At 35.0% G+C, this 26,244-nt stretch overlaps 1 protein-coding gene across 2 annotated transcripts in view; it reads left to right on the forward strand.

Annotated features, from left to right (window-relative positions):
- Positions 1 to 26,244, forward strand: part of CNTN1 (contactin 1) — a 366,494-nt gene that overhangs the window by 302,504 nt on the left and 37,746 nt on the right. For both annotated transcript variants that reach the window (XM_047868302.1, XM_047868303.1), the window contains 5 exons: positions 3,564 to 3,798; positions 6,302 to 6,405; positions 14,543 to 14,729; positions 17,189 to 17,301; positions 18,101 to 18,257. In XM_047868302.1, coding sequence (XP_047724258.1) covers positions 3,564 to 3,798; positions 6,302 to 6,405; positions 14,543 to 14,729; positions 17,189 to 17,301; positions 18,101 to 18,257 — 796 coding nt within the window. The remainder of the gene's footprint in view (positions 1 to 3,563; positions 3,799 to 6,301; positions 6,406 to 14,542; positions 14,730 to 17,188; positions 17,302 to 18,100; positions 18,258 to 26,244) is intronic.

Below are 26,244 nucleotides of genomic sequence, written 5' to 3' on the forward strand. Positions count from 1 at the left end.
AACTTGCAACAAAGGCACAAAAGTGATACAAAGAAAATAACTTTATTTTCTTTTTTCAATAAAAAGAAAAACTTGTTAACGAAAGGTACTGGAATAATTGGGTATTCAACTGGGGAACGTTTACCCAAAAGGAATCTGTATGTTCTTTGGTACTACTCTTGTTCACTACACTAAACTGATATATTTGTCCTTTTCTATTTACACATCAGTAATGTAGTATCAGCTAGTCCAAAGACCATATCTACTATTATGGTAATATTTCTACCACAGGGGTATTCTCCTTTTGTTTGTTTTGTAAAAATAATTTTTTAAGCTAGAAAGCAACATTTTTTAAAATTAATGATAGCTCCAATGCTGAAGTATTATGTAAACAAAAATTACTCAAGATCACACAAGTCAGAAATAACTCACATTGACATTTTGGGGTGGTCTTTCTAATCTTCTACATATGATGTCATAAAATTTGTAAAATAAAAACAGAAAGCTGTTTTCTAAGCATTTTTAAACTTAATATTATTTTGCATGCAATTTTCTTTCTTCAAGACTCCTTGAGATTTTATTATGTTGCTTGCATAGAATATGGCAATATTAACTTTCAGTTCAACATGTTTCCATGACATTTGTAATTGCATTTTTGAAAAACAAATTTTATCTTCAAGCTTTATCCAACTTGAACATCTATTTCTGAAGTATCTAACAAACTCACAATGACTTCTTTTCATGAAAATTGTTCATGTCACAATCCCCTATCCAAAATGTTACTTTACTTGAAAAAAAAAAGGAAGAAGAAAAAAAATCAATGCTCAGAGCACAAGCAAGAATAAATTACTAAAATTATTTTTTTCCTCAAATGCAAGTCAGATTTTACCTATAGCTGAGTGTATAGTTCCTGTGCAAAAATTGATCCACTGGCCTAAAAGATTAAACAAACATCTTGCTATCTGATTCTAGATAGATTTTGAGCTCGCTGTGGTGTAGTAACCCAATTTTAATTTATAACACTTCTCTGGGTATTCAAAACCCCAAAGATTTAAAAACTTTTGTATCAGCACCTGTTTTCAAAATGAAGTTTGCTTTCTTACCTGAGACTTAGTTTGACCACTAGTGTAATGTATTACAATATGTTGTCTCAGGAGTCACCCAAGGGACTTGTTATTGAGGCACCCAAAACGTTTTGTTAATCTTTTATGACCCAAAGGGAAGTCTATCTCAGAAACCACAATGTCTGAGAAACAATGCCTCTCATCTGGATTTTTGAAGTGAGACAGATATTGGTGGAGGAGAGGGCTGCAATAGTATAAACTTGTCTGCATTAGACATCTATTTATCTAGGTAACATGTTTATATAGGTCCATGTGTACCCATTAAATATCTTTAGTGTTCAATCATTGCAGATAGTCAAAAAGCACAACCTAGCTCCAAGGGATTTTTAGGAGTGCAAAAAAAAAAATAATCAGGTTTTAATTTTTGCAGAAATCAAATCAATTTAAGTAAGTGGATATTTAGCAAAAATTGACTTCATTCAGTGCTGTGTCATATTTTATTCTTGGCATTTAGGTTACATTCTTAAGTAAGATTTAGAAATACTGAATGCTGAATATCAAGTTATTTAATTTGTAGGTTTTAGTCAACGTAACATGCATAAGTGTGGATATTAGGGAAATTAGAATATTCTATTCTTTTATATATGAATTTTTTTTATTTTTTCCCAATATATGAAGTTTTTTGTCAAATTGGTTTCCATACAACACCCAGTGCTCATCCCAAAAGGTGCCCTCCTCAATATCCATCACCCACCCTCCCCTCCCTCCCACCCCCCATCAGCGCTCAGTTTTTTCTCAGTTTTTAAGAGTCTCTTATGCTTTGGCTGTCTTTCACTCTAACCTCTTTTTTTGTATTTCCTTCCCCTCCCCCATGGGTATCTGTTAAGTTTCTCAGGATCCACATAAGAGTGAACACATATGGTATCTGTCTTTCTCTGTATGGCTTATTTCACTTAGCATCACACTCTCCAGTTCCTTCCATGTTGCTACAAAGGGCCATATTTCATTCTTTCTCATTGCCACGTAGTACTCCATTGTGTGTATAAACCACAATTTCTTTATCCATTCATCAGTTGATGGACATTTAGGCTCTTTCCATAATTTGGCTATTGTTGAGAGTGCTGCTATAAACATTGGGGTACAAGTGCCCCTATGCATATATATGAATTGGTTTTAAAAAAAAATTGGATGGTATCTGTTTCAGGATAAGATGCGGGCTTGTCAAAAAATCATAATTAGAAATCCTATTCTAAAATTTTTAAATCAAGTCTCTATGGCCTGAGACTTATTAATTTTTTTCCCCAAGGAGTTTGTTTTTTTCTTTTCTGGAATTTTTTTTTCTCCAGTTTCATTGGGATTTGAAAATTCTCTAGCTGACTCTGGTATACTCTAAATTGCAAAAACTAGGTAGATAACTATCAGTAAGAAAAAATGTTCAAACTACTGTGAAACACTAGGTTATATTATCTAATAATTTAAAAAATCACAATATGTACATCCTGGGGATTATGCTTTCAGGATGTACATTTCTATACCATCCTGTTTAACATATGTGTATTCAAGAAACTGTGGTACATTTACTTCATGGTTTTTCCTCAAGATAACTGATTTTTCTGGTGAAAAATTAAAGACACAAATTGCATATTTCTCTTTTTGACTGAAAACGACTAAGTAATGAGTATTTACTAGAACTAGGTTTGTCGTTATTTATAAATAATGACTTGTTAAGGCTGACATGAACTTCCTTATTGGGCAGATGATGTGTGTAATGATAAGAAACTCAGGAAATAATGCCAAACAGAGAACATTCTTCAATACTGTATCAGACAGGGGCCCACAGCCAGCCTCCTACAGATGAAGGCAATATCATCTCTTCCTTCCTTTTCTCTCTTTTCTCCTCTGACCAGTGTCTACTGTTTGATTACAGGGCAGATATTCTAGAGTCATATACAACTCTCTTTGTTTTAGGTTCTAGGCATGAAAGTAAATGAAACTCACAGAAACTCTGCCCTCATGAAACTTATATTCTAGTAGTTGAGAAAGATAATGAAGTAGATAGATAAGTAAATTATATAGTGTGGATCATGGTAGTGTTACAGAAAAGAAAATAAAGCAGGGAGGTGGGGTGTATGGGGTGTTATGGAAATAGTCTTGAAATGGCAGATCTTGTGGCCAGGAAAGACCACAAGTAGGTGATTTTTACCTCAAGAAAGTGAAGGAGGGAAGCTTCTGATGTATGGGAGAGCATTCTAGGCAGAAAGAATTGAATGTAAAAAGGTCCAGAGTGAGAGCCCCCCTGAGATATTCCAGGAAGAGAATACTTAGTAAGTAAAGTCATTACTTGTTTGGGCATGTTTTTGCCCTGGCATTTTTGGGCAGCACTAACTTATGAACATGTTTTTTTAAGTACTTTTTTACAAAGAACATGCTTCCATGTGTATTGTTATTATTATTTGCGTTGGATTTCCTCCTTATTAATTATATTGCTCAAACCTATTTAATATATCAATTTCTATTTAGCCTTTGTCAAGAGAATACCACTACGGCAACAATTTTGGTTACATAGTGGCATTTAAGCCTTTTGATGGGGAAGAATGGAAAAAAGTTACAGTAACTAATCCAGATACTGGCCGCTATGTCCATAAAGATGAGACCATGCGCCCTTCCACTGCATTTCAAGTCAAAGTTAAGGCCTTCAACAACAAAGGAGATGGACCTTACAGCCTCACAGCAGTCATTAATTCAGCACAAGACGGTAGGTAAAAGACCTTACTAACATGATGAGGGAAGATAAACCTAACTCTCTGGTAGGTATTTTGTTTGCTGTCTTTCAGGCCTTACTTGCTAAGATCTTTTCATAGTACTAGGCATTTAGTAAAAGAGTATTACTTTGATCAAAACTAAAATGTCATTCCAACCATTTAAAGACAAGAGTACCTCCCAAATCTTTTTCATCCTTTAGATCATGTCCATGATAATTAGGAAATCTCCACTAAAATAATTGGCTTTGGACCCCTGTTTTTGGCTTCTTGATTCTAATTGTGAAGTGAGAAATTCTCCATACTTGGTTGGTACCTTAGTATGTCTGTGCATTCACAATGCTTACTACTTACAAATTCCTTAACATATACTTTTCTGGGGGTAAAGTTTCCCCTTTTCACCCCCAAATTGTATAATTACATCCTTTATGTAACTTCTTTGCCATTTCAATAGAGTGCTGAAATTTTATTAAAGGGAATCTAGGCATAATTCTATGAAGAAGGAGTCAGAAAGTTGAATTTTTTTATTGGGAAAGGAAAAATTTGTCTGGAGAACTAGTTAAGGGGAAAAATATATAGATACTGGCTCTCTTTGTTTTTCTAGAAACTTTATCTGAACTGAGAATGCTTTTAAAAGACTTTATATGTCTTTGATAAATAATACATCGTTTTGGATTAAACATAATAACATCGATTTCTGTGATTTCCTATTTAAGCTACTATGCTTTTTATTGTTTTCCTATTAAAGAAACATAAGACCTCCTTATTATACCTCCGTACTCATGAGCACTATGTAAACAATTAATGGCTAGAAAAGCAAATGGAGATTCCATTGCCTTCTGACCTGACACATTTGTCCTTGGCCAAGTTCTCTTCACATACGTGTGAGAAGCACAAAAGGAAATAAAACAGGAAATACTCCTCTGATCTCTTAGAGGAAAAACACTCTATTCATTTGCCCAATTTGTGTTACCTTCTACTTCAAAATACACATTTAGCTATCAGAACTCACATAACGCTCTTCAGCCATACAGTTATTAGCTTCCCTACTTGTTAAAAATTTAATGTGTATTCCCATCATTCCATGATCTTTACTTATAACACAAACATGAAAGGCAATCTTATATATATGGTTATATATACATGTAGGTGCGCACACACACACACACACACACACACACACACACACATGCTTTTTTTTAAGTTAACTAAATACATGGAGAGAATAAAAATGGAAATTATTTAAGTTTATAATCAAGTCAGGGCTTTCAGACCTGAGTAATAATTCTTACATTCTCTATACTTATTCTGATTCAATAGAAAGATGGTAACTTGGCTCAGTGTTACCAGTTTGAACAATCTGAGTATCCCCCACAGAAGAAATGAAAGTAAAAAGCACTTTACAAGTTATCTTCTCACCCAATATCAACTTTTTAGTGCCTTATTTGATGCTAAAGTAATCAGGCAAAGGGCCATGCTTGTCATCTCTGTAGTCATGACCATCTGCATTTAATTATATTTCTTTCCTAAATGTTTCATAAGTCTCATAAAACCTGCATGTGCCGAAGCTTGTATAAGCGTTCCTCTCTTCTTCTCCTGCTAGGAAATCAATCATAGTGCTACACATTAACCTTGATTTAGAAAGGCAACAATGTTCCTGTGCAGGACATTTTTTACACAAAAGAGGATTATGGTTTGTTAATAAAAGACAATAAAAATTGACCATTCTTGCTTAAAGATTTCCTTAGTTTCTTTGTGTAATTTTCATAAGGGATGTAAATTACTTTTTATTTTTCACTGAACAGAGACCTTTTTGATACATACTTGACTTGATGCCCAGTTGGAAGATTAGACTTATAAAAGCTTTCCTGAGCACAAGAAGCAGTGGATGTCACAACTTGTTTCAAAGGATCTAAAAAAAAAAAAAAAAAAAAAACTTAGCTTAAACATAAAAGAAAAGGAGAGAAGTATTCCTGTGTATCTGTACCTTATGTAAATACAAAGTGTGAGTGAGAAAAATGAAAATTAAATGTAATGAACAATTTTAATAATAAATACCAAATTTCCTATTTTTGATAATATAGAGCTATATAAATATAATGAATTGAATGTGCATCCACAGGCTTTCTTAAAGCAGATTAGTACAGAGAAATACAAAAAAAGAATTAGTACAGTTCTTTCTCACAGATATTGGAGAAATCCGTGAAAGAGTTTATATTTTGTAAAAGTGTGTGTGTGCATGTGTATGTACATGTGCATGAATATATTAACATTCATGTAGATTACTGTGTGTCATCATATATCATTGCTGACCATGAAATAAAATAATATTAGTAAAACCAGAGAAAAAGATAATAAAATTACTGGTCTTGTTTTATTTTAGAAATACGAAAACTTGAAAAAATATTAAAATGTAATTTTAATCCATTCATACAGCAAATGGTGCTATATGAATATAAGCACCTTATATAAGAATGTAATGTTCTCATCAAATTTCAGCTCCCAGTGAAGCCCCAACAGAAGTAGGTGTAAAAGTCTTATCATCTTCTGAGATATCTGTTCATTGGGATCATGTTGTAGAAAAAATCGTGGAAAGCTATCAGGTGAGTTCAATTTTTATTAAACTATATACATTTATTCAAAAGTTTATTATCATAAGTTTTCAAATATGTTGTCCCTTTGAATGTTCTGTGGCCATTAATTTATGTGGCAACTAACACTATAATCTCTGTGTCTAATATGTTGGGCATTTATAAGCTAGTTGTTAAGAGTAAGGCGGAGATTCCTAACTAGCTTATCTAGGAGAGATACAGAGTCCTGTGTGTTGACAAACAGTTGACTGAAATAAAAACTAAGGTAATAACACCCATAGTTAAATGAGATCTCTTGAGACATTCTCATAAACTGTTGCCAAATTTAAAAAGTTTTTGGAAACCATTTTGATAATTTATAAAAGCATCCTTAAAATGTTTATTCTATTTGTCTCAGTAGTTCTACTTTTAATGGTCCCTATAAAGGAAATAACTATAAATATACCAAATATGTGTCTCATAATGTTATCTATGAAGGTAGAAAATTGGCAACATTTGAAATGTCCCAAAGGAAATTTTCCTTGAGTTGAGTCTTAAAATACCAGTAGGAATTCACCAGATTCAAAGGGGAGAGTTTGTCTTAGTTGAAGGGAAGAAGACCTGGAAAATTGAAGCTAGAATGATAGTCGGGCCTTTAATACAATACTAGCAAAATTAAGACTTGATTGTGCAGGAAATGTGATATCATCTCATATGTTTAATTAAGCACATAGAGTGAAAATTAGGAGGAATTGGCAACATCTGATATTTGCAGACGAGCAAATGGATGCCAGAGTTTCAACAACTTGCCTCAGCACAAATTAAGTGTCAAATCAGTATCTAAAATTCAGCTTTGATGATTCAAAGTTCAAGGCTTTATGCCAAACTGCAGACTCCTTTCTGTTTTAGAAGTGAATGCCCTTCTGAAGCCATGGGCGCTGAACTGCGCACACAGCCAGCTTGCCCTCTCAATTCTTGTGCACCTTCCTTCTTCATCTGTTGGAATATTAGCTCTTTGAGGGCAAGATTTTGTCTGTTTTTCTCTCAGCGCCAAGAATAAGTGCTGGGCACAGGGTAGGCACTAAACAGGTATTCAGGCTGAATAGAGCCACAGTATTATCAAATCATATGTTACAATCTGGACTTCTCAAAGCCATGTTTCTGAGATGTGACCACAAAACCAACCCAAGATTTTAAGTTTTAAACATGTAAATATCAGGAAGCTTTTTTTCTTCAGTAACATAGGTTATGATTTGGGTACATGTCAAAGTGTCTTCAGATATTCTTTGCAAGGGTTCAGCTGAAGCTATTATGAAAAGAGTGGAATGGTAGGAATGAACTGGAAAGACAGTATTCATAACTTATTAAATTGACCTTTACATTTAAAGCTAGTAGGAAAGGAATGGGAAAAATAAAGAAATGCACTAGGCATTACAAACCCCTATAATAAACAAGTCCAAGGTTTCTTGGGAGAAGACATCAGTATTTGGAGCTTGAAAGTCATCTTGGACCATAGGATTTTTTTCTTCTTTCATATTATTCATTTTTAAATAATAAAAAAAGAGAAAAAAGATTATTTAAAATATAACTCACTCATTGAATCAAAATGCTAAATTTATATTTTACTTTGTTTAAAACATTGACCTAGCATTGGCACCAATGAATTTAGGCAATAACCAGAATGTAAGCTTTTTTGATTGGAAGTAAACATCAGTTAAGGATTTTCAATGAAATAGTCCATTAAAAATAATAGTTATCAGATAATATTTTCTCAAATGATAATTTCAAGGAAAATGTATACCATTGAGGAATTTAGTTTCACAGATATCTGACTTTCTGTAACTCCATATTAAGTAGAAAACAGTGAGCTCTTTTGCTGAGCAGATGTGCATTGATATCTCAACTCTGTCACTGAGGAATTTGATACAAAATTTATCTGAAATTTCTGAACCTTGGTTCTCTTACCTGGAAAGATGAGAGAGTAATCATGCCTCATAGAACTGTTGTGTGGAATGAAATCAAAACATTTAATGCCTTTCCCTGTTCTATGTCATTGGACATTTGAAGACAGTGATAGTGATGATAATGACAGTGATGAAAATGATAATGATAATATTGATAAGAATGATAACATTTGTTGAGCCTTTATGATGCTCAACAGCATTGGAGTTTAGAAATATTTGTCTGCGTAATAATTAGCATAACCAGATTTGAACCTAGGTCTTACGTCTCCAAATAAATTTAAAATATTGGAGGGGCGCCTGGGTGGCGCAGTCGGTTAAGCGTCCGACTTCAGCCAGGTCAGGATCTCGCGGTCCGTGAGTTCGAGCCCCGCGTCAGGCTCTGGGCTAATGGCTCGGAGCCTGGAGCCTGTTTCCGATTCTGTGTCTCCCTCTCTGTCTGCCCCTCCCCCGTTCATGCTCTGTCTCTCTCTGTCCCAAAAATAAATTAAAAAACAAACAAACAAACAAAAATATTGGACATAAATCGCAAAATTATTGTTTCCAGTTGTTCTTTCTTAAAACCTTTTTGAGTTGTTGACACAGAACCTTGAATATCAAAGAGACAAGCATGAAAGCTTAAAAGAGAATGTCTGTAACATTTATTCTCCTGTAAGAAAATGCCCCTGTATAGGGGGTGGGGGGGAATTTGACTGACTATAATGTGGTTATTGTTTCTATTCTAAAATATTATGGGAGAAGCCAATGGTTTAACAAGATAGATGATTGAGAAAACTAATACCCCAGTGCACTTCCTATAAAAATGTACTCAGGGACAAAGTTATAAAGAAACAGAGAAAAAAAAGTAACACATTAAGAAAATAAAATAAAAACTGGAGAAGCCCGAGTCCTGTGTGATTGACCCCTTCTCAAGGTTAATTTCCTGATATTTCAAGTGAGAACTGTGAGCAGTTGAGTTTAAAAATAATCTCTTCCCTTGTGGTTTTAAAATGTATCTCAGTAGAGTGTTTAAGTTCTACTTATTTTTTCCTCTTGCCTAGTTAAAGAGCTCCCCACTCCTAACCTTAATGGTACAAGTTTTTCTGCAGTGTAGGAAAGGTGTATTAGAGCTTTGAGCTCCTGCCCAGAATCCACAAAAGACTTAGTTTGTTCACCCAGCAGGTACAACACCCACTTAACTTAATGTAAACAAGCATAATATGCTATCAGGAATAATGAATGCAAAATCTCTTAACAATTGAATTAGAGATTAATGCAAATAATCAGTTTCACAATTATCTTAAAAGATTATCAATCCTGAGTAATCTCAGTTTTTTAAAGGTTAATTGATTATAGTGAGCATATTTAGGAAGTACTAATATTTAGGAAGTACTTCATTTTCTTATTTTGGATCTTGATCTCCCCAAAGCAAAGTCTGACACACAGGTGTGGGAGAAGGTAGTGTTTTTGTTGTTGCTGTTGTTGATCCATTTGTTTTAATATGATCCTGGAGAGCAAAAAATGAGGAAAAACAGAGTGAAGAGGAAAAGGGGAAGCTTGGATAGAAAGATGCATATCTTTTTGGCAAACCCTGTTGGCAACTGGTGCTCCATCTCTTGGGATCTTTGAGGACCTTTAGAATGTGGCTTAGAATTGCCCTACCTGGGATAAAAGGGGGAGCATTCATCCACTGCTGCCCCCCACTGGTTAAGGGTGGCCCCATCAGCATCACCTCCTCTCCCACTTCCGTGGACTGTGGGACAAGTTTCACATCGCAGCATCAAAGACATCCTGGGACTGGGAGTGCGAGGCCAGCAGCACTAGCATGGGTCAAATGCTTACTGGTCATGCTTAGGAGAAGTACCTAAGTGAAGCCTCCATAGAATTGGTTGGTCCCTGCACCAGTGGCTGGAATAAAAGAATTTTGAATAGCTCCCAAAAGGTGTAAGAATACGGATTGGAATGATTTATATTTTTGCTATTCCTTTCCGATAGAATATTCTAATAATCAAAGGAGTCTAAGATTTGGATAATATAGTTATTGTATATTTTTAGAGATTGAGCTTTTTTGTGTCAGAGTCTCAGTTTTTCACTTAAATGACCATATTAACCGTTTCTCCTAAATCTTTTACAAAAGAATCTTCACTTGTCACATGATTATGATTTTTTTTTCCAGCAAATTCAGACCTGAAAGGACAGAACTTAGAAATCTGATCCAAAAGGTTACTGAAGGGGCGCCTGCCTGAATGGCTCAGTCAGTTAAGGATCTGACTCCAACTTTTGATTTCAGCTCAGGTCATGATCTCCTGGTTCGGGAGATCAAGCCCTACATCCACGAGCCTGTTTGGGATTCTCTCTCTCCCTCTGTCTCTCTCTTTTTTCCTCTTCCATGTTCTCTCTCTGTCTCTCTGTCTCTCTCTCTCTCTCTCTCTGTCTGTCTGTCTCTCTCTCTCCCTGTCTCTCTCTCTCTTTCTCTCAGTCAAAATACCTAAATAAACTTAAGAAAAAAGTTTACTGAAGTTGAAAATAATAAAATGGAGCAAACCCAATTTTCAAAAGTGCTAAATATCTTCAAGCACTTCCATAATTGTAACATCCATTCCTTTTTTCTAAACCCCTTTGGAGAAAATGAGGTTTTAGAAAAGCCATTTTCCCTGAAAATTTCTTAAATTTTTCTGAGAAGGAATATAACTATATTGTCACTGTACAAAAGTATTATTAATGTAGCACACAATTTATGGAAAGTGTGATATTCTTCTGCTAAGGCTTTTTTCTTTTTAGCTTCCTAATACTTTTGTAAAGAGTAAGTATTCTTTGGGCAAAATGATATACTTAGATCCCTCCCTCAAAGATATTAGGGATTTTATGTGAAGTTATACATTTTGATTCCTTCATTTTTTTAATAAGATCTATGATGGCAAAGAACATGTATGCCTGGGTTCACTGCACTCCCAGCACCTTGCACAGTAAGTGGGACAAAGTGGGTACCTGATAATATTTGTTCAATGAATGAAACAGTATCATACGTCAAATGTAGCCCTGTGCCCATAGTGTTGAAAATAAATAGTAAATACCCTGTCATCAAAGAGCTTATAATCTAGTTTAAGTGGAAAAAGACAAGTCATGAGGCAGTCTAATTAGTCATAATTGCCTAATAAGCACTATGATAGGTTTATGAGAGACAAAAGATGCTATGGGAATTATAGAAACATGTAGAGAAAGAGTGAAAATTCTATAATGCCACAGCATTAAAAAGAAATGCATTATGTATTAATGCAGCATATGAAGATGAATTTATGGTTTACTATCCATAATTCAGGACCTACTATATGTATGTATGTGCATATGTATTTTCCAGTAGTGATAATCCCTTTCCACTAATTCATTCAGGCTCTCTTTTGGTCTCCCTAGTGATTAATCAAAAGCAACACATTTGTTCTGTTCCATGACTACAGGTTGCACCCTTCACTCCAAGCAATTTGTTCCAAATCACTCATAAGCGATTTGCTCGGTGCTTCACCACATTGAGAAACTCAGTGAGATGATCAAGATGCAACAGCCCAAATTTATTATCTGTTTGGAAATGACGTGCATGGCCAGTGGCTAGTTCAGAGAAAAAAAGATGATGCCATGCATTACATATATCTATCTATTATTTATTTTAGTATACTTTGAAAACATTGTAAGTTATATGTAAACATATAAAGAGATTATTAAATTAAATCATTTTGTCTCAGATGCTTTCATTTGTAAAGATTAACTATACTGTGAAAAGTTCAAACAACTCTCCTGTTCTAAAACAAGGAAATCAAGGACTATTTGGCACTCTCAATAATTCTTTCTGCTCCCTAGTTAAAAAGGCATAGCTAAATCACTGCTTTAATTTATTGTGACTTATTTTTTTTTTAATGTTTATTTTTGAGAAAGAGAGATAGACACGAGTCAGGGAGGGCAGAGAGAGAGAGGGAGACACAGAATCCGAAGCACGCTCCAGACTCTAAGCTGTCTGCACAGAGCCCGGTGCAGGAGTTGAATTCACGAACCATGAGATCATGACCTGAGTGGAAGTCAGACGCTTCGTTGACTGAACCACCCAGTCGCCCCTATTGTGAATTTTAATGGAGACTGACCACCACAGATCCCTGCTAAAATTTGATGAATAAAGTCATTTGTCATTTTAGATATAGGTGCAAATAGTAAATTAAGGAAAGCTCTTTTCTTTTGTGTTGCCAAAATGCCTCATGGAAATTTAAGTGAGAAGGCAGAAAAATTTTGTCACTTTAATTCCTCATAGTGTCTGTCTTTTAGAAATTACCTTTTTGATATCTATCTGGTTAAAAAGTTTCTCTTCTTTAAACTGGATGATAGCAAAGTTGTTAAAATTCAATGAAGATTTTAAAATGTGGTCCACATCTCAGTCAACAAGCATACATATAAAAATGCATCAACCTCATAGATTTCAGTTTTGATTGCTATAAAACATTCTAGATTTATTATGAAGATAATGTATACAGATGATCCTACTCAGGTTCTTGGCATTTCATTAGAATATAAATTTTCATTTTATTTCTCTTTAGTCAAGCATTAGAAGGAGGCCTCATGCATTATCTAATTCAAGTGCCCACTAAAATGTAGGCCATTGTCCTCCCAGATGAATGTACTCACTGCCTGAACCCTTTCAGAATTTGGAAACATCTTCTCGAGGAGGCTCCTCCTCTTAGCAGGTCTTTTGTCTGCCAACTGAGATCTGCCTCTGGAGACACTGGGTACAATTCTAGTTCCTTGGTTCTGAGGCCATCCTTCTGGTCAGATGACAGGAAATGCCAAGGAGATCCTATCAAAACCATTAGAAAAAGTATTGCTGACATGAGAAAAATGAGTACTAGAAAACAAAATAAAAACATTGCAAAGGAAACAAATTAGCAACTTAGTAACTAGGCTTTGTTCTGAAATGTGATCATTCTACATATAAACCTTACTTTGTTACCAAGTGAATTGGAACCATCTAGTTCCATTTTATAATGGTTTCATTTGATTTGTGTAAATGAATTATTCAAGATTATATAAATATTAGATACTATTGTCTAGGCACTTTGCTTAATTGTGAAATTAAATGTTCATTTATTTTATGGCCAGGGAATCTAAAATATATAAAATATCAACACATTTATAAGGAAATTTGCTCCTTTTTATTTATACCTTAGATACAGGAATTTCTAACCAATAAAATAGTCTCATTAGAAGGATGGAAATTATAATTTCCAATTTTTACTTAAACTTTAAGAGACAAGGAAGAGTGTCATTGGTACATTGGTTGGTACAAGTAATCATTTTTTTTAACTAATGTTTGTTTTTGAGAGAGAGAGAGACAAAGTGTGAGTGGGAGAGGGGCAGAAAGAGAGGGAGACACAGAATCTGAATCAGGCTCCAGGCTCTGAGATGTCAGCACAGAACTTGGGCGGGGCGGGGGTGGGGGGGCTTGAATTCATGAACCCTGAGATCATGACCTGAACCGAATTTAGATGCTTAATGGACTGAGCCACCCAGGTGCCCCACAAGTAATCATTTCTAATCACAACATGGATAACATTTTTAAAAATAAATTGATTTTCATAATAAATAATTTCCTCAACTAATTAAACTCTTAAGCCCATTTCTTTGATAGCTGGCAAAAATATAGCTTCAAAGGGAATATTTTTTCATACATATTTCTAAAATGAACTAGCAGAAACTTATTACACTCGCATGTTCTAGGCAATATAATAACTTTTTATAAAACAAAGTTGTATTTCCTGTCAAAACTGTTTTATCAGTGACCCATGACACATTTGATATTATACAAACAGAAATAAAACTGTATATAAATGATAAAAATTATTGTGGAAATACGTGCAAACAGAAACCAGTGTTATATTTTGAAGGTAAATCATATGAAGAGGTTTTTGGTTTCTTCTTCTTCATCTTTTTGTTGTTGTTGTTGTTGTTGTTGTTGTTGTTGTTGTTAGAGTGATACTATTTTAGGCCATGAGGTGAGCCCTTGATTTCTTTGACATCTTTAATAAATCTACATTATGTGCCTTGCCGTATTCTAAGACCAATAGAAGTATAAGTAGCATTAAGTAACATTTGAGTATATGACACTCAGCCAACATCATAGGTGTCAGAGCCAAGTGAAAAGGATTTTCACCACTGAATCATGACAACATCTTCCTCAATTTGAATGTTTGCAGATTCGGTATTGGGCTGCCCATGACAAAGAAGCAGCTGCACACAGAGTTCAAGTCACCAGCCAAGAGTACTCGGCCAGGCTGGAGAACCTTCTGCCCGACACCCAGTACTTTGTGGAAGTCAGGGCCTGCAATAGCGCAGGGTGTGGGCCTCCCAGTGACATGATTGAGACCTTCACCAAGAAAGCACGTGAGTCAACATTTGCATTTAGACTCATCAAAAACTACCAATCCATTAGGTCATGATGCAAGTTACATTTGAGAGAAATTTACTACCTAGCAGTCTTAGCGCATTCCATTTTAAATTTTATATTTTACAGCCATCCAAGGTTTAAAACAAAAGCAAACAAAAAATCATTTTTAGTTATTGTAGATGATGAAAACATATGGAGGATGACTTCACCCATTTAATGTTCCACTATAGAAATAATATTACAGAACCTCCATTTGTAAATTTTGTATCACTAGATAATTTGTATTCTCCGTTACTATTTTTAACATTGTTTTTATAGGACTGCATAAATAGCATATAGCATGAGAAAATTAAAATTGTTTCTTTTCTATACTTTTTTTATATAAACCTTCATCAGTGCATAGTGCAAATGTGAGGTAAATGTTGTAGCATTATGTTTCATCTCTTATTACCATATGTTCTCATTGTTTATACAACAAGACAGCCCATCCTGCTTAAGTCTTCTAGTCGTTCTTAGCTCTCTGGATTCACTTTGATATCTCCTTCTTCAACCCACGTTGAATATATAGAAGAATAGAATTTATATTCAAGATTCTAGAGAGATTTGCAAGAATTTAAAGGCATGAATACTACTGGTGTTTGGAAATTTATGAAATTCACTTGGGGAAAGGTAACTGAACATGGTGATAGGATACCAGACTTTGGTATCAGCCATGGGCTTCAGATATGTATTTTCCACTTACTAAATGTGTGCCAGTAGACAAATTACCTCCCACCTTTAAGCCTTAGTTTTCTAATTTGTAAGAGCAGCATCCATTCCTTTGTTCTTTTTTTCCATTTATTCATCAGAAGTATGCTATATGTCTACTATCTCTGTTCTAGCCATTGAGAATACAGAAGGGATCAAACCAGACCCAGAGCCTCTTCTTAGAAGATTTACAACCTAATGGAACGACATGAAAACAAAACAAAACAAAACTAAACAAATAACTGACAAGTCAATATGAATGATAATATCAGATGACAGGGCAATAAAATGAATAAACATAATAAAATAGAAAGTGGCATGGATGGAAATGAATTCCAATTGAGTGGTCAAGAAAAGCTTCTTTGATAAGATATCGTTTGAGTCATATATATATGAATATATGAATCATAAGAAGGAACTACTATGACAACTGGCAGGGAGGGGACGATTTCAGGTAGAGAAAGTAATTAGGGTAAAGCCTAAGGGTGGGAATAGTTTGGTATGCCATAAGTGTAGAAAGGCCAGTTGGGCAAGGATGTAGGCTGGAAGTGAGAAGGAGGAAGTATGCTGGTGTTGAAATATGAAGAGTCTTGTAGTTGTAGGTCCTGCTAGGGATTAGAGTTTTTTCTAAGTCTGTTGAGAGCCATTGGGAGATTTTAAGGCAGAGAGGGATAGTTAACTTATGCTTGAAAAAAATCATTCTGGCTTCTGGATGGACAATGGGTGGTGGTGGAGTAGGAGTAAAAACAAAAGAACCAATTAGGGGACGGTTTTAGATGTCAAGGAGAGAAGTGATGATGGCCAGAACTAAGTGATAATGGATATAAAGAGAAGTGGAAAATTTTCTACAGAAAGAGTTGACAACTTGGTGCTGATTTGGATGTTGGCATGGATGGAATGGAAGACTGAGTACTGTACTTTTGATTCAGAAACTGAGGATTCAGTTGTATCATTTGCCAAAGATGGGAAAGACCCATAGAGATGCAGATTTGGGAGAACATGGCAAATGTTCCATCTTGATTACATTTAAGAAGTCTTGTAGACGTTCTAATACAGGCAATTGGACACATATGTCTAGAGGCCAAGAGAAAACATACACCTGAAATAAAATTTTGACTTCTTAAAGCCATACACCCAGATATAAAATTTAGGAAAGATTCATAGATCAGAGAAGGGTGCTCAGGATCAAGTCCTAGGTCATGCCAACATCTAGAAATTAGGCAGAGGACAGGAGCTGGCACAGGATGGTTAATGAGAAGGAGCATCCGGAGAGGTAGAAGGACACCTGGATGTTAAGAGATCATGAATTTAAGAAAAGAATGAGATTCAGAAAGGGGTTAGAAGATCAATTCTGTAGAATGCTACAAAGATATTAAGTCTGAAAAGAGTAAAACATGACATTATTTGGCCAACTGGAGATAATTGATGGCTTTAAAAGCAGCAGTTACAAAAGACCGGTGGAGAAAGAAACCCAAGTAAAGAACAAGGAAAAGAGAATAAAAGATAGTTATATTACCTACCTCACAGGGTCAAGGGTACATTAAATGAACCCATGGATATAAAGTGCTTAGTATAGTGCCTGTTATGTAGTAAGCACTCATCAAAATTAGCTGTTGTTGTCACATCATTATCATCACTGACTCAAGGCAGTTTGCAGAACTCAAGTTGGATACGGTGGCTGTCACTTGCATATTATTACTTTCCACAGCTCCGAGCCAGCCCCCAAGGATCATCAGTTCCATAAGATCTGGTTCACGCTATATAATCACCTGGGATCATGTGGTAGCACTATCAAATGAATCTACAGTGACAGGATATAAGGTATGTAAAAGATTACTGGGTTTTTCCCCACACAGGCTTTTTTCCTATAAAGAGAGATTGATGTTTGGACTTGACTGATGTTTATTTCACCAAAACCCTTTCAGCTTTCTTATTCTAGCTGTATAGCGGAATCAGATGACATCGTACTGTGATAAATTTTGAAATGAGAAAAGATCTTCAGTGATTCTATGAAAATTCTATGTCAAGTGAGCAAGTTAGGTACAATAACTGCTTTAAAGAATAGAGTTGTTAAAGTAATCAGTGCATAAATCCATTTTTGTTTGGCAATGATTAAGATAGTGTTGCCTGGCACACAGTAAACTTGGGTATATTGAGTTGCATACCATAAATGAACCAAAAAAAGATTATTTCCATACATTCTATCACACATTTTTTATTAGATACCAGACTTTGGGAATAATATTAAAAAATTTAATTCTGAGCAATGTTTTAAGACTACTTCAAAATGTTCAAAGAGCCCTCATTTTTATACCTATTCCATAAAACACACACACACACACACACACACACACACACACATTTTTCCCTCTATGTTAGGTCAAAAAAAAAAAGTCAGATGCTTAAGGCATTTTCTCTTGGATCACCCTAAAATAATAGGTGAAATCAATTTCTGTGAATTAAAAATAACATAATTTTCTTCTAGCTAGTATTAAACAGCTTCCTGGGATTTTTTTTTTATTATTAATAAAAGTCTAAGCATTTTTATTTTGGTTTTAGTGTTTTGGCATTGGCTCATTATTACCACTTTATAAATATACATATTTTGGGACTTTTTCAGGTTCTCTATAGACCCGATGGCCAGCATGATGGCAAGCTGTATTCAACTCATAAACACTCCATAGAAGTTCCAATCCCCAGGGATGGAGAGTATGTTGTAGAGGTTCGTGCACACAGTGATGGAGGAGATGGAGTAGTGTCTCAAGTCAAAATTTCAGGTAAGCCAGTCATTTAAGACACATCTCCATTAATTACTTGTATATTTGTAGGCCATATGGATTCTCAAGAGTAAAGGTAGGATTGGTATGCACACCAGTATCAGTGTTTTCCTAAGGAAATCTGAAGTGTCAAGGATGTCCTGAAACTTGGCATTTCTTCCCTTATAAGTCACAAAAGTAACTTTGCAACATACTGCATACTTTTTGATTACTATCTGGGTGACAAAGCATAATTCAAGGTATGGTAATAGCATTGTGTAGTAACAGATGGTAGCCACACTTATGGTGAGCCTAGCATTACATCTAGACTTGTTGCATCACTATGTAGTACACCTGTAACATTGTATGTCAACTATTGTTCAATGGAAAGAAATACCACAATGCATTAAAATTTTACGTAATAATAGACCATTAAATACTAATATCCGAAATTTATCAAAAATAAATTCACGGGGTGCCTGGGTGGCTCAGTCGGTTGAGCCTGTGACTTTGGCTCAGGTCATGATCTCACAGCTCATGAGTTCGAGCCCCGCATTGGGCTCTGTGCTGGCAGCTCAGAGCCTGGAGCCTGTTTCAGATTCTGTGTCTCCCTCTCTCTCTGACCCTCCCCGGTTCATGTTCTGTCTGTCTCTGTCTCAAAAATAAATAAACATTAAAAAAAAATTAAAAAAAAGAAATTCACTGGACTACTATTAATACTTTTCTAACTCCTTTTTCTTTGTCCTATGTATATTAATATAGTAATAGAAAGACACTATAACTAGATGGAAGCTCCTTCCTTTACTATCTCTCTCTGTGTCTCAGCGTATGTGTCCTTATTCTGCAAACTGTATTTCTCACAGCACTGGGTAATCCAGATGAGGCAGTGACTTCATCTCTTGTGTGGACTTGTACAACACTATTATTTAAATTTTGATACTTTTTTCTCATCCTGCATGCTATAGATTAATTATAATGAATTAAATGATGTTTATTTGAGAGTTTTATGAGTCTCTGAAACACTGCAAGATGCTACATTAAAGACAGGGATCACTGATTTAGAAAAAAAATGATAATTTATAGCTAAATAGATTAATGTATTTGGTGAATAGTGCCATTCTAGAATTTTCTCATTTAAGTTTGGATTTATTTGCAAATTGTTTAAATAGGTTTTCTCATGCATTTAATTTATGTTGATTTTTTTGTGTTTAGACATTATTATTGTGTTTCTTTAGGAAATTTGTAAATTGCCAAAATTTGAAAATAAAAAATAGTCATATTCCAAACACTCTAAATTAGCTACAATTAGTGTTCAGTATGTGTGTATGTGTGTGTGTGTGTATATATATTTATATATTTATATTTTATATAAATTATATAATTATTATATATTATATATAATATATTTACACTATATAATATCTTATAAATTATATATTTATTATTTATATATTTATATTTATATATAATTTTGCATTTTTGCTTCTGTTGAATGTATAATGGTATATCTTACTTTTATGAATCATGTTACACGAACAGTCCTCATGTCATTCAGAATATTGTAAATTTCACTTAAAATTATACATAATATTCTCTCAAATGTATAAGATGTATCTACCCATTTTGGTTTCCACTATAATAATAATTCTATTTTGGATACATTTTTATAAATTAATCTTTCTGCGGGTTAAATTGAAATAATTTGATAAAGTATTTTACTTTTATATTGCCAAATTAAAATATATTTATTTATTTTCCTGTTGTCATTGTATATGAGTGCATTTCCCATTGCATTGCCCCAACATTGGTTTTCCTTTTAGTCATTACTAATGATAGAAGAAGATGGCATGTTTTTATTTTTAAAACATTTTCTAATTTCTGAACTTTGCTAGCACACACTTTGAGTGGTTTCACACTCAGCAGGGCTGTTCCACAAAGGAAATCAGAGGGAAATGAGCACTTTATTTTGGGGGTAGTAAAGTGCAAAAGAACCCAGTAAATCGATTTGAAAACCAACCTTCCTTGTTAAGAAGCCTGCCATACCCCACTGCTGCTCTCTTTATTTCCTTACCCTTCATTTTTCATCGCTGATGTGAAGCAAAACCCAGCTTCTGGGGTTGAAACTACAGAAGTTTGTAGCTGGAGATGGTGTAGCAGTGACAGTAGCCTCAGCATAGTGATAACTAGTGATGTGCACTAAACAACAGACTGTCTTAGGGTGAGGGGAAGCCCTGGCTTTATAGTTTGCTAATTTCTGTGGTGTAAATATTTCCATCATGTCTGATTTCAAACTTCCCACATGACATCACTAAATGTGGAGCTACGATGAAATGCTGAGCAGCACACCATTATGCATATGTGGTGGTAGCCACCACACAGATGCAGAGGAATAACCTCAAGGGCATTGATGATATTAAAATGCAGTAAAATAGGGGCACGTGGGTAGCTCAGTCGGTTAAGCATCCAACTTGAGTTTTGGCTCAGGTCATGATCTCACGGTTTGTGGGTTTGAGCCCCACATTGGGCTCTGTGCACAAAGCCTGCTTAAGATTCTCTCTATCCCTCTCTCTCTCTCTCTCTAAATAAACTGAAAAAAATTTTTTGTAATGCCAGAACAGGGGCGCCTGGGTGACTCAGTCCGTTCAGCGTCTGACTTCAGCTCAGGTCATGATCTCAGAGTCAGTGAGTTTGATCCCCGTGTCGGGCTCTGTACTGACACTCAGAGCCTGTACCCCGCTTCAGATCATGTCTCCCTCTCTCTCTCTGCCCCCTCCCCTCCATTTGTGTTCTGTCTCTCTCAAAAATAAACAAACATTCAAAGACTATTATTAAAAATGCAGTAAGGAATTCGGAAGTGATGAGTTTTTAGAATTTACTACCTTGTTTTAAACTTCCTCATTTACTTAAGAAATTTAAATAATTTCAATTTTAATAACAGTATTTTTAACCACTTGCTCATCAATTTTCTAAACAATTAACAATCGGTTCTTGGGAGGTGGCAGAGACCCCCTGCTGCCCACCATGGGCACACTCTGACACTAGTGTGAACAGCCCGCGTACAGAAGGCACAGAGCAAGCTATTTTTAGAAACCTCAAGTGAATAATTTCCTTTTTCTGCCAACTAACAGGCAATGTTCTTATTAAGGCAGAATTTCTATTTATTTCTTATTCTAGCCATGACTCTATGAAGAAACTCCACAATTAACATTAGGAAATGTCAGATGTTTGCTGGGTCGTCCCATTCTAAAATTTTCTTCTTTAAGTTAGATTCATTTGCAAATTGTTTACCTTATTTGTAATGAAAGAAGCATGTGAATGCAAATGAAAATTTTTGGCTTTCTTGTGAATGTAAAAGACTCCTCATACTTTGCTTTGTTTCTGTTTTCATGACTAAAATATGATGCCAGGAATAGAGTACATTGCTGTGTTTTAATGTTTATATAAGCATTATGCTATTCATGTATTCATTCATTTATTTATTCATTCAAGAAATATACATGAAATGCCTACATTATGTCCAGGCACAGTTCGTGTGTATATATATATATATATATATATATATATATATATATATATATATATATTTTCTTTCTAATGTTTATTTTTGAGAGAGAGAGAGAGAGAGAGAGAGCGCGTGAGCGAGGTCAGGGCAGAGCAAGAGGGGAGAGTGGATCTATCAGCACAGAGCCCGATGTGGGGCTTGAACTCATGAACCATGAGATCATGACCTGAGTCACAGTCAGATACTCAACCAACTGAACCACCAGGTGCCCCCACAGTTCATATATTTAAAATGTGCTACTATATATATATATATGTATATGTATATATATACATATATATTATATACATTATATATATGTATATATACCTATATAATATACATATTATATACATATATATTATATACATATATATTATATATGTATATGTATATATATCTCATATCTTATATGTATGTGTATATATATATATATATATATATCATATCCCTCCTCTTCCACATCACTATCACCCCTTGATGGCCCTACTGTGATTCTAACAATTTTCTTGGCTTCCAATTTTGGCCTTGTACAGTCCATTCCCTATGCAGCTGCCAGAGGGATCTTTTTATACTTAAATCAAATCATGCAACTCTCCTTTTAAAAAGACTTCCCACAGGATAAAATCTAAATTCCTCACCATGGCCTGTAGTGCTCTATAATAATCTGGCCAAACTCTCTTATCTCGATTAAGTGATTTCATCTTTGTTCCATGACCTTCTTTCTCTTCATGAACATACATCAATGTTACCCTTACTTTGAAACATCTTTACTTGTTCCTGCTGCTGCCTGAATTCTCTGAATCTTGGCATGGCAGGTTCATTTTTGTCATTTTTGTTTCTGCTCTGATGTCACCTCCTCAGAGGAGACTTGTATGACCACCAATTTAAGATAGCCCCTACTCTACTTCTATATCTTATCACATCACTCTTTTATTTTATTCATAATATTTATAACTACTCAAAATTACCTCATGTATTAATTTATGCTGTTTATCATCTATCTCCATCCTTACTTGAATGTAAATCTCCATGGGAACAAGCTCTTATCTGACTTCTTCAACCTTTGAATCCCCAGTACTTCAGGGACACATCTGGCACAAAACAGGGTTTTAACAAATAATTGCTAAATGAAGTTACTGTTTCTGCATAGAGTAAAATTTAGTTATAAGAATAACTTGGATAACTTAAATTATGATTTATATTTCCAGAATGTTGATACACTTCTCTCCCTTGGGCACATGGTTTGTATTATGCCATGTGCTAATTCACAGTTTGGTTCTTACAAAGCTTAAGACTTCATATGAGAGATAGTCTAGAAAATTTATTTGACATGGTAACTTGCATCTCTGCTTCTCTCTGACCTGAACACTGGTACTGCTGTCTTAATACATTATCCCCCATTAGATGTTTACAGTTCACATCTAGGCAAATGTAACACCACAAATGTTTCATCAAGAATGTACTATCTCTAAGAAATTCTATATTGTCTCTTAAGAATCTTTTGTTTTTGTATATCATTAGTAGTTAAATTAAGAATGTGCTAATAGTTACAAAATACTTTGAATTTAAATTTTAATAAGCTAGTTTGGCTTGTTACATATTCACTATAAATTTTAGAATATAGATTATCAAGGATCTGTGGCCATAAATAAATATCCACAGAGAAGTACGTATTTCCTTATTTATGTGTGAATGTGCATATTTTGAGCTTTTATTTTTCTTTTTAGTTTTAGTAAAAGATACCTTAGTCAAATCAAAGAAGACTTTTAAAATTTTTTTTTCAACGTTTATTTTTGGGACAGAGAGAGACAGAGCATGAACGGGGGAGGGGCAGAGAGAGAGGGAGACACAGAATCAGAAACAGGCTCCAGGCTCTGAGCCATCAGCCCAGAGCCTGACGCGGGGCTCGAACTCACGGACCGCGAGATCGTGACCTGGCTGAAGTCGGACGCTTAACCGACTGCGCCACCCAGGCGCCCCCAAAGAAGACTTTTAAGGGCATTTTAGAGGCCAGACTTCTTCCTAAGGGCAATCCATAATCATTTGAAAGCTTCAAGGAGGTAGGAATAACAGGATCAGTTGTTTATACTTGAAAAATCTCTTTGGTGATTGTGGAAAATGTATATAGTAGGGAAGAAAGATTTAAGGAGTAAAATTACAAGGTGATCATTGTAGAATGATTAGAAGATGATAACGGTCTGTCCTGGAAAGAGGGCAGTGGTCAGTCAGGTCTAGGGTAGGTTCTAAAAGAACAAGACATCTTTTCCATTTGATTTAAAGTTGCTGTATATTCATCTTGTTGATTTTGTATCTCCTAATAAATCTGTAGTTTATTCCGATGTTGCCATAGATGATGCAAACTCAAAATTTAACCTACTACTTTTGGCAACTCCTAAGTTACTAAATTAAACTATATAACCAAAGCCACTGACTTAAACACTGATGAAAAACGCATTTTGTTTTCTCACTTTGTCCTTATCTTTCCACTAGCAGCAGAGGAAGGACTAGGAAACTGTTCTCTAGATACAATCTTTAGATGTTAACTCTGTTACTCACATGCCCCTTTCTCTACTACCTAAGTTATTAGTACATTGTAAAAGGAACAAGAAGGTAGTTGGGATGTTTAGATTTAATTCATACATTATGAAATTAAAATGTTATGTTGATTTCATCACTGTTTCAGTGTAAGCATTTCAAAAGCCAAAATTATTTTGAGCATCTAATCTTGTACAGTAGTCCGTATAACAGGAGGAGAGGGTAGTATACATGATGGGCTTAGAATTATTGTATCTTGCCTTCTTTAATGATAGGCTACTATATAATTTAGTGACCCCCCCCCCAAATCTGTAATGTTGTAAATGTCCTGCATTATTTGGGACAAATAGATTGCCATGAATAAATTATATACTAAGATGAGAAATTGGAATGGTATATCATATGAGAGTTGAATGCCATTCTTATAAGTTCATCATCATAACTTTAAAAGCTTGTATTTTTGATTATGGCATAATCAAATATTATTATTTAGGAAAGGCTATCTCTCCAACTATTTTGAAGTAGCCAAATAGTTTGTCTTCCTTTGCTAAGTTCTGTGTGGGATCAATTTGAGAGTTCAAGTGGACCAATCCAGCCTTTGTATTTCTAGGCTGACAAACAGCTTACATATTAAATTACCTTGGAGTGCCTGGGTGACTCAGTAGGTTGAGCATCCAACTTTGGTTCAGGTCATGATCTCATGGTTCGTGGGTTTGAGCCCCCTCATTGGGCTCTGTGGTTACAGCTCAGAGCCTGGACCCTGCTTTAGATTCTGTCTCCCTCTCTCTCTGCCCCTCCCCCACTCATGCTCTGTCTCTCTTTTTTTCTGTCTCAAAAATAAATAAAGCATTAAGAAATTTTTAACTACCTCTAAAGTATAGATTCCTTTCACTAACTTTGAATTATGACTATCCACTTAAAACCTTTTCTGACATTCCAGCTGTACATAACACTCCTACTTTCATAACAATCATGAAATGGAGGGAAAACTATCTGAACAAAATAATATTTTGTGTGTCTCTGCATTTGACTTCAAAATAGCACTTCTGCATCTAAACTAACTCGGGTTTTCCTGGATCTTCTCCAAGGTTTCTTTTAGCTACTAGTAAGTTAACACAACAGTCCAAATATATTATTTTCTTCATTTATTTAGACTTAGAAATAATTTAGTTGGGAAACTCCCCAGTGGAATGCATTATAAGAATAGAAAGAAAAATTAAAAATAATCCTCCAAGATTTACTTACAACCAAAATAATTTTAGTTTATGAAGGATGGTCTTAGTCTATGAGGCTGTACTTTAGTATTAGAATGTGCAAATAATTTTTTCCTTTGATAAATAAAACTTAGTATTAAAACATTACATATTTTCGGGGCGCCTGGGTGGCGCAGTCGGTTAAGCGTCCGTCTTCAGCCAGGTCACGATCTCGCGGTCCGGGAGTTCGAGCCCCGCGTCAGGCTCTGGGCTGATGGCTCAGAGCCTGGAGCCTGTTTCTGATTCTGTGTCTCCCTCTCTCTCTGCCCCTCCCCCGTTCATGCTCTATCTCTCTCTGTCCCAAAAATAAATAAAAAAACGTTGAAAAAAATTTAAAACATTACATATTTTCATAATACTTTTGTTCTCCAGAAGATTGGTTCATTTAATATACATCTACCAAACACCTACAATGTGTCAGGCATTCTACTTTGTTATTGGTTACAATAATTAAGAAGCCTTCCTGAAGCTTACATTCTAGAGGTTATCAGGAGAATAAAGGACTAACACCAAAAATAAAATCCATTTTTATGTAGGTTTAAGGATTTATAAGAAATAAATCAGTGGCTAATTTAGAGAATAAAGGAAATAGAACTGGTTTGAATAGGATGATCAGATCAAGCCCTAACTAGGTGATGTCTGGTATGAAATTTAAAGGAAAGGAACTAGCCATACC

This window comes from Prionailurus viverrinus, chromosome B4 (genome assembly GCF_022837055.1).
Source record: "Prionailurus viverrinus isolate Anna chromosome B4, UM_Priviv_1.0, whole genome shotgun sequence".
Lineage (NCBI taxonomy): Eukaryota > Metazoa > Chordata > Mammalia > Carnivora > Felidae > Prionailurus > Prionailurus viverrinus.